We start from the raw sequence: 10,052 nt of genomic DNA on the forward strand, positions 1-10,052 counted from the left end.
TCAACAATTTTAAAGAGAAAACCAGAAGTCTCTGTCGAGACTGTAGCTCTACTGGTATGTACTTATCAAAAACCATTGCACTATTTTATGTATCTTTGTGTAGTCTACTTGTGTGCCAACTTATTTTGAAATCAAACTAGAACTGTAGAAGGAGTAGCGTTTTTAAGGAATTTCACAGAAAATTCTATTTTTAGTAACCATGGTAACACCGTTCATCAAAATCAGAAACCCATGCACTATTCTATGTATCTTAGGGTAGTCTACCTGTGTGCCAAGTTATACTGAAATCAGACCAAAACTGTAGAAGGAGTAGCGTTTTTAAAGAATTTCACAGAAAATTCTATTTTTAGTAACCATGGCAACACCGTTCAACGAAATCATAAACCGATGCACTATTCTATGTATCTTAGTGTAGTCTACTTGTGTGCCAAGTTATATTGAAATCAGACCAAAACTGTAAAAGAAATAGCGTTTTTAAGGAATTTCACAGAAAATTCTATTTTTAGTAACCATGGCAACACCGTTCATCGAAATCAAAAACCGATGCACTATTCTATGTATCTTAGTGTAGTCTACTTGTGTGCCAAGTTATATTGAAATCAGACCAAAACTGTAGAAGAAGTAGCGTTTTTAAGGAATTTCACAGAAAATTCTATTTTTAGTAACCATGGCAACATCGTTCATCGAAATTAAAAACCGATGCACTATTCTATGTATCTTTGTGTAGTCTACTTGTGTGCCAACTTATTTTGAAATCAAACTAGAACTGTAGAAGGAGTAGCGTTTTTAAGGAATTTCACAGAAAATTCTATTTTTAGTAACCATGGCAACACCGTTCATCGAAATTAAAAACCGATGCACTATTCTATGTATCTTAGTGTAGCCTACTTGTGTGCCAAGTAATATTGAAATCAGACCAAAACTGTAGAAGGAGTAGAGTTTTAAAGGAATTTCACAGAAATTTTTTTATAGAAAACATGGCAACACTGTTCATCGAAATCAAAAACCTATGCACTATTCTATGTATCTTAGTGTAGTCTACTTGTGTGCCAAGTTATATTGAAATCAGACCAAAACTGTGGAAGGAGTAGCGTTTTATAGGAATTTCACAGAAAATTCTATTTTTAGTAACCATGGCAACACCGTTCATCGAAATCAAAAACCGATGCACTATTCTATGTATCTTAGTGTAGTCTACTAGTGTGCCAAGTTATACTGAAATCAGACCAAAACTGTGGAAGGAGTAGCGTTTTAAAGGAATTTCACAGAAAATTCTATTTTTAGTAACCATGGCAACACCGTTCATCGAAGTCAAAAACCGATGCACTATTCTATGTATCTTAGTGTAGTCTACTTGTGTGCCAAAGTATATTGAAATCAGAACAAAACTGTGGAAGGAGTAGCGTTTTAAAGGAATTTCACAGAAAATTCTATTTTTAGTAACCATGGCAACACCGTTCAACGAAATCAAAAACCCATGCACTATTCTATGTATCTTAGTGTAGTCTACTTGTGTGCCAAGTTATATTGAAATCAGACTAAAATTGTAGGAGGAGTAGCGTTTTGAAAAATTGTTTACAGACAGACGGACAGACAGACAGACAGACAGACAGACGGACGGACGCCGGACGCATTACTATCGCATAAGCTCTTCTGGTCTCTGACCAGTAGAGCTAAAAATTGAGAAATAATTGTGCTGTGTCAAAAATATACTGAAACAGCTTAATTTCCATACAATAAAATTTGATTCTTTTCATAAGTAACAATTCATGCTTTTCAACAAATACTGCCCATAATTTTTTTAATAAAAAAATAAATCCAAAAAATACCAAACTTTTTCGTAAAATTTAAAATATATGTCTGATATAATTTACACAAATCCTTGTAAAACTCCCTTCTCCTCCCCCTATTTCTGTGGAGATCTTAGTCCAGTTCTCTGATTTGTTCTCACTTTGTCTTCTTGTCTTCCTCCTCTGTTCCAGTGACCTCCCCTTCCTCAGATCCCTCTACTTCCCCTTCCTCTTCATCCTCCAGCTCCTCCCTCTGCACCATTTCAAACTCCTGGTCCCCGTTTTGTCCCTCTTCCTCCTCCTCCTGACCTTGTTCTTCCTCGTTTTTATCGTTTGTTTCACTCTCCGAGTCCCCAGCCTCTTGTTCACGTTTCTTTCTCTTTTTCCTCTTTTCCTCTTTCTTCTTTTTCTCTTTTTCTTGTTCCTCTTTATTCATGACTTTGTATGTATATAATGGCTTGAATGAGTCAAAGAATCCCACATCCTCTGTTAGATTGGGTAGAATCCATAGATGCACTTTGCCCAGTGTTAAAACCCACAGAACACAAAACAGAATTCCTCGAACTGTAGAATACAAATTGAACATACTGATTAAAATTCAAAGTACATGTTCACATACTGTAACTTAGTTTGAAAAAGGGCATTCTTGATACGATTTTGTGGTTTATGATTTTAATGAGTAGGGGGTACCTCCAATAATTTTTCTTAAATTTCCATTACTTGGAGACAAAATACTGTAGGTATGTAAATATAAAAATATTATTGACAAGCATAACTGTGTCTTAAATGTATCAGAGTACAGTCAAATTTCGTTATCTCGAACTCAATGGGTACATGGAAAACTTTGAGATATGCGATGATTTGAATTATCCGGGTAAAATACTTTAAGAATAAGCAGTTGGGACTTCCAAATCACTTCGACATATCCATGGTATTCCAGATGTATCAGTGTTCGAGGTACCGACGTTCACCTGGTCATTTTTTATCATGCTCTATCATGAACCTCTTAACTGCATTGATAGTGATCTGGAATTGGAATCATTTTAATAAGAATCACTTACTGACAGCCAGACACAGAATGAAACCAACAAAGCTGGCTCCAACTAAGCTGACATAATAGACGGCCACTCTTAGCCAATCAGGCCACAGCGGGAACACACACAGTAAAGCAGCACCGAGCACTGAAAAAGGAAAGAAAAAATGAACAGATACCACAATAGAGAACTTCATTTATTTCTTGTCTGTATTTCATTATTGCATGTTCTCAATCTGAAATTGCTTCTCTACAAAATGATAATGTGCAAATCCTTATTCCATATTCATCTTGTCTTAAAAAGCTTATAAAATTTTATTTCCACATAATATGTTGTTAAATTTATCGTATCCATTTTTAAAAACATACCCATCAATAGTCCAATTAAAAATGTGGACATTGGAACAGGATCATAAATCCACACATATATCTGTAAAAGGTTATTTTGAATATCATTATTTATGAATAGTCAAAATACATACATTAGCTCTGAAGTAAAAAAAGCACCTGGCCACCTCTAAGTAAGACTGTTCTCTAAAATTTCTTAAGAAATTTCTTTTAACACTGTCATTGATTTGAATACTCTTGCAGTTTATATCTTAGTTTGTTAATCAAGAAGTAAAGATCAATGATCTTTTGATGATCACAATATATACCTCCTCCCCATCAATAAATCTCTGTTCCTCTGCCATGTCCAGTCTTAGCTTCTTTTCTTTCTTTTTCTTTTCTTCATCTTTCTTTGGTTCTTCCTTCTTTTTCTCTTTTTCTTCAGCCTAAAAATTGATCAAGAGCTCTTTAATACAAAACGGAATTTGTTATAAACAATACATGTATATCTCAAGTTAACACCAATTTTGATAGCTTTTGTAGTCTAACCAGACCCTGAAATTATGTTATCAAAAATACTTCAAAGGTTAACTATAATAAAATAGTACAACATATCTTCCTGCACATATATCCATCAAGAAATTCTTACTATTTGTCAAAGGCATGAAATCTGATCCATTAAATAATAGGTGAACCTATTTCTTCACATTGTAGGAGACATTTATAAACAATTACCTTCTTTTCTTCTGATGTGTCTGGTTTGTCAGCATCAGAATCCTTGGCATCTTTATCCTTTATTTTCTTTTTCTCCTTTTTGCTCTTCTTTTCATAGAAATGAAAATCAATATTGATATTTTTCTAGTGACTAACAAAGCATATTCACTACCAAAAGGGTCCATAATTTTATATTATGTGAAACTTTTTAACAAATAGAAATTTCCAATTAAAATTTCACCTTCTCCTCTTCTATTTCTTCATCTTTCTTCTTCTTTTTTAATTTATCTTTTTTACTCCTTTCAATTTTTGTGGCTCGATGAAATAATCCTTTTACCATCAATCTACAATTAAAGAAGACATTTTTTTTTTTTTTGGATTTTATTATGGCCTTACTATTACAACATGATTATTGTTCAATATAAATGCATGCACACCTTAATTTCTAAGGAAAATTAAGTTTATTAAAATTAATGAACTTTTAAATCATATTGCAATAAATGAATATCTTAAAATGTCAAACATATAATAAGCATTGTATCTTACCTTTCCAAAAAGTAAAGGCATGATTTTCTGTCTGTAAATTGAATTTCACTCTTAGAAGATTTTGCCCATTTTGAATCCATTAGAGTGTCTATGGCCTGGTTTCCTAAAACATTAAATAAAGATAAGTAGGTTGTTACTATATATAAGCCAAACTTTACACTATGCAAAATAATTGGGAAAAAACTACAACAGGCTACAGAGCGGCCATAAACTTTAATGAACTCAATTTGGGTCTCTGCAGTCTCACCTTTCCACTATAAATTTAAAATTCAAATATATGCTCATATTTGAGAAAATTTAGGTTTTTTCCCACATAGCTTTGATCCTTAGCACCTAGAAAATGGAACTGGTTATGGTTATGGATGCAAAATTGACAAGTTAGAAATAGTCCAAAATAGCCGACATTTTCAATGATTTTTTACGATTTTGATACTTTATGTACAAGGAGAACGTCAGAACCGGTGCCATTTTGAAAACTGGAAATTGGTTGTGGTTATGGATGCAAAATTGATAAGTTAGAAATACATGTAGTCAAAAATATCCGACATTTTCAAGGCTTTTTCACGAATTTGATACTTCAAATACAAGGAAAACGTCAGAACCAGCGCCATTTTGAAAACTGAAAATTTCATCGTCTTCAATTTTCAAAAGTTGCAAACCGAATAAAATGCCAAACTTTCAATACGCAAGTTTCGAGATTATCTCCCTTTGTGTGCTCTTTCGTTGAGGAGGGGAGTTTTGTTGCCGCGTAAACAAACAGGTGGGACAGATATTTGATACTGTGTATGTTGGATACATTGCATCATCGATTATACCGGTTTATCATAACTACACAATTGTCAGGATGCACTCTGCAGCTTGAGAATAACCGAATTAAATTAAAGGCATCAATTTTAAATCAAAAATATCGAAACAAAAAAGAAAATATCAGTGGATGTGAGACTTTTCGGGCGGGGGAAGATATATGGACCTCTAATAAATACTATACACATGCATCTGGTCATTGCACATCGGGAATCTAAATTACATATTGATTCTTTTCCTTATTTTAACTTAAGAAACACTTACTTTTTAAAAAATGTTCGTACAATCAAGAAAATCTGTTACTTTATCTAAAGACATAAGGACGTTTCTTTCGTTTTCAAGTACCCGAAAAATTATAGTAGATTTGTAAATATGCATAGTTGAGCTTGATAAAATCATCAAATGCATCACTGCTTAACATTATTATATTTCTATAACATTTAATTAATTTTGAAAGCCATAAATATCGTTTTTTTATTGATGCACTTTTGTATACAGAGACAACCTGTCCCACCTCCATGCTAAAATGGGTACTTTTTGCGCCTCTATCGTAGGAGAGTGACAATCTCGAAACTGGCGTATTTATCAATAGCACAATGACTGTAGTACTCACCAATATATTGATGAAAAGAGAATATCACTCCACACTTCGATACAGATCTCACAAGATTTTAAAATGCATGAAATGATAACAAAACTCAACAGTATGATAAAATATTAGCAAGTATCTAAAATCAACCCAAGAATACCATCTCCGGTTGGAGGCAGCAAATTCGCCTTTTTCATATTGGCACTGGTTCTGACATTTTCCTGGCAGGTAAAATATCAAAATTGTGAAAAAGCCTGGAAAATGTCAGATATATAGGACTAAGTTAGAGAGTGTATTTTTTGTCCTACTCATCTTCATTGTATTTGTGTCAAGAGGATTGCACTGTTGTTGTGTTTGGCCATGAAATGAGAGCATAGCATAGCTACCTGGAGTAGGTTTAAATACATACAGGTAGCTAGAAACTAGTTACAAGGATAAAAATAGATTTTTGACTGGAACGGATGACTTACCATAAAAACATTTGACCATATTCTGCATGGGCACAAACTTGGCCTCTTTAACTGGACAAGTGAACCGCAAATGCTTCGCAATAGCATATTCCTCCTTTGTTGGTTTTTCATTTTCCTATAATGAGAAAAAGATGATATTGATTCATATATTTTGAGATTTAAAATAAAACAACAGTTGAAAAAATACTGTCATGCATAAAAATTGTTAATAAATCAAGTCAAATTTTCCAATACTCAGTATAATAGAAAATGTGTTTTTGTTTTGACCAGGAACATGAAGAAATTGTATGTGCCAAACGAAAAGAACAGCTGTGTTTTCAAACTTTCGAAATCAATGCGACAAGCACAATGGACTAAATAAATTATTTTAAACATTTACAACAAAATATCTTCCAATTCATCTATTTCAGTGAAATGTTAATTTAAACAATGAGAAAATGGTTAAAAAATCATACAGAATCAATTTTCTTCAGTTTTTTCTTTCTGTCAGCCATGTTTACGTGGACTTTTGTCTACATCGGTAGAACGCTTTTGAAAGCAGGTCGAATTTATTTTGACGGAAAAGCGTCTCGTCGATTGAGGAAATGACAGTGTGGCGGATCTAAACTGGTCAGAGGTGGAATAAAAACGTACTGCACCCCCCTTTTCCTTAAACCAGTCACGTGTTTTGAGAGCATTGGATTGTTGTCATGAGTGGGAAAGCTCAGAATACGAAATGCACTCATAAACAAGTGGTTTAGAGATCTAGAGGAACGAAATTATTTTTACTATCCATAAATTAAGTTTGTGATAATAAATAATTTAAACTCGCTCAGGGTAGATGTAACCACTAATTTTGATAGCCATACACCCATTTGCGAAATTTTATTAATTACTAAATGTTAACTAATTTCATTAATTTTATGACTGTATATTACTTGTAAAGGCAGAAATTGCAATTGTACAATGAAGCATGATATTTCATATTTTGAAAATGGTAATGTCATGTTGTAAATACTGAATTTATCGGTCCGGGATGCAGTAAATACAAAATTTACATCATGTAAATTTTGTATTTATTACTGCCTTCCGGTAAATTCAAATTTTACAACTTGACAGTTCTGTGTATATTGAACCAAATTTTTGCGCCTCTGAAAACTTTATTAAGACTGTAAATTGTGGCGCAACTAACCTGAATCTTTTGTTTCCAGGCGAGAAAAGAGGTGAGCTGTTTGGCCCTCTTGTTATTTTGTCGGATGGCCCCCGCCTTTCTCTCGTCCTCTTTTTCCCGCTTCCTGTCCTCCTCCTCCTGTTTTAACTGCTGCCAGACCTGACGAATGTTGAACTCTTCATCTGGAGGATCTTCCCCCTCCTCGCACTCCCCCTCAGCGACTTCATCCCCACTCCCCTCCTCATCAAACCCCACACACAGCTCATACTTAGGACGGATACGCGGCATTTTACTCTTATTTCAATGATGTATAAAATTAATGTACTAGGACTTTCAAATTAAGGGTGGATGTTAACACGTGTACAATTCCCAAAGGTGTATTTTGTGGTAAGCGTGTGACTTCCGTGTGTAAATCTTCATACTAACGTTTAGTTACATAATTTGTCCCAGGGGTAGTGCTGTCGAGATCTACCGGTATATGTACGTCGTGTGTCATGTGTAGCATGGAATTTCAGAAAGAAAAAAAAAATTGACGTGCTGGAGTCGAGAGGGGTTTTAATAATAAGAAGAATTGATAGAGGCATGCATAATATCGGGGAGGAGCTGTCACGCTTTTTTGTTCAAACATTACTGTTTACTATCCAAAATTTTCATTGAAAATGCTGACCCCTAGGGGCTTGTCTTCCGTATTCTTAAATGTAAAAATAATTACATTAATTCAACAACTTTTAGATGTATTTAATGAAGATTCAAAATTTTAATGTATCATTTTACATTTAACAATCCTGAAGACAGGCCCCTATGCCCCTCCCCCTACTATACATAGCTCTGCCCCATCCCCTCCCAAACACGAAAAAGTATTTTCTATTATGGAAAAACTCCTCTTTCTCTCTGCCCCCCCCCCCCCCCGAAAACTTTCAAAAACGATGTGCCAGCACAACGTGCCTGTGTTATGATTTTTTTAACAGAATGAGTCCGAGAACGACGTTTGTATAAATCTTATAAAACTCGATTTATATATTGCAATAGTTATACATACTGAAGTTCGATTCTTCATCAAAATAGGATCGTTCTCTCTATCTCTCTCTCTCTCTCCATTCAAAATTTTTATGCAAGATTATGTCATGTTATTTTATACAGGCTTGCGTATATCCAATCAAATGAATTAATCAGATACAGTGCATTCATTTCAACTCAAGAAAAGGGCCAAAACCAAAATGAAGGGGGGAGGATTAAAATACAATCAATCAGTGAAATGGAACAAAATGTAATAGCTGATCAATACTTTAACTGAGAATCGATGAACGATCGACTGATGACATTGCAATCAGAGGCTTTCCCTATAAACTAGCTAATGTACTGACTTATGTAAAACATTAGTACCCATGGCACTAAAGAACAAATTGTGTGATATATTCTACATAATCTAAAAATACTGATTACATGTACATATACGCACACACACGTATTTTCTACACGACTGTAAAAGAAGGCATCTTTTCGAAACAATTAGATGGCCCTGAAAAGGGCCGTTCATCGTTATGACTGACCATACTCTGATTCTGGTCTGAAATCTTGGAAACCGCTGTGGGTTTTGTCTGTCTGTGGATGTATCTGGCGGGTGGGGACGCCATGGAGAAATTGATCAGATCTGGAATTTCATCTACCTCTCAGACCTGGTCTACCACGTCGAACTCCTCGGGATCTTCGTCCGAGTCATCAGGGACCTCCCCAAAGATGTCCATCTGTAGACTTCGGATCCTCTCGGCCTGGCTCACGGCGTAGTCATGGTACACGTTCTTGACCCCTTCGATGGCGGCGAGCTGGAGACGATAAGTGTAGCGGAACGTCCGGAGGTTCTTCTCTTTGGCTTGTTCATACCTCGCCTGCATCCCGGACAACTTGTAGTTGAGGAGGACGATCTGTTCACAGGCCCGCCGGAACTTCCGTTCTGTATGGAACAACTCTATCTGCATCCGGAACAGCTTCTCTTCCTCGTCCACCATATCAACATCCGTCTCCATGGGAACTTCGTCGATCGGCATCTCCATAGGAATAAATCGCTTAGAAGTGAAGGATTGTGCTTCCATTGTAAGAATGGTGAAGATGTTCATCAGCGCGTCCCCTTATATACAGAGGATCAAATGTGTTCATGCTGTCATATACAGAGAGGCAATACTCATTGGCTGCCAGATGCACTCCGTCACGGCAGATTTGTCTGGTGATCTTCGGACAGCGCCTAATTATCACCCTGCCGTTATCAATTATCTCATCTCGGCTCCGTGTCACAGTTATGATTACTGCAAATCGTTCTACTGAAAATCGATACACACAATTAACAGGCTGACATTTCTGCTAATTAATCAGTTTTTACAATAAAACTGCCTTAATTAAAATAGCAGTATAGTCTGTTCACCTACATGTAATTATAACCTGCAAGACGTTAAAGGATTTCTTGACATTTAAATATTTTCTTCAATGAAATTTATCCAGAATTTTTATAAGGAAATTTCTACCGCAAAATTTAATACCATTACATACAAGAGTTTTTTTTTATGTCTCCGTTTTAGTTTATCTATTTTTCATTTATTTAATAAGAATTTAATATTGTTTCATTATTGATAAAAGA

At 35.0% G+C, this 10,052-nt stretch overlaps 1 protein-coding gene across 1 annotated transcript; it reads right to left on the bottom strand.

Moving 5' to 3' along the window:
• Positions 1 to 1,927: 1,927 nt before the first annotated feature.
• Positions 1,928 to 6,824, bottom strand: LOC134234301 (translocation protein SEC62-like). The gene is made up of 9 exons (XM_062716346.1): positions 6,729 to 6,824; positions 6,274 to 6,388; positions 4,411 to 4,513; positions 4,106 to 4,208; positions 3,886 to 3,972; positions 3,480 to 3,596; positions 3,193 to 3,253; positions 2,852 to 2,971; positions 1,928 to 2,354 (listed from the first exon to the last, which is right to left on the bottom strand). The coding sequence occupies exons 1-9, from the start codon at positions 6,765 to 6,767 to the stop codon at positions 1,948 to 1,950; spliced, it is 1,152 nt and encodes a 383-aa protein (XP_062572330.1). The 5' UTR covers positions 6,768 to 6,824; the 3' UTR covers positions 1,928 to 1,947.
• Positions 6,825 to 10,052: the final 3,228 nt, after the last annotated feature.

This window comes from Saccostrea cucullata, unplaced genomic scaffold (genome assembly GCF_032062105.1).
Source record: "Saccostrea cucullata isolate Sc308-1 unplaced genomic scaffold, CSIRO_AGI_Scuc_v1 ctg783, whole genome shotgun sequence".
Taxonomy (NCBI): Eukaryota; Metazoa; Mollusca; class Bivalvia; order Ostreida; family Ostreidae; genus Saccostrea; species Saccostrea cuccullata.

Coding starts and splice junctions, on each gene's coding strand:
- LOC134234301 (XM_062716346.1), bottom strand. CDS start 6,767: ATGGCTGACAGAAAGAAAAAACTGAAGAAAATTGATTCT. Junction 4,209..4,410: donor TGCCTTTACTTTTTGGAAAG/GTAAGATACAAT, acceptor CTTTAATTGTAG/ATTGATGGTAAAAGGATTAT. Junction 3,597..3,885: donor ACACATCAGAAGAAAAGAAG/GTAATTGTTTAT, acceptor ATCAATTTTTAG/GCTGAAGAAAAAGAGAAAAA.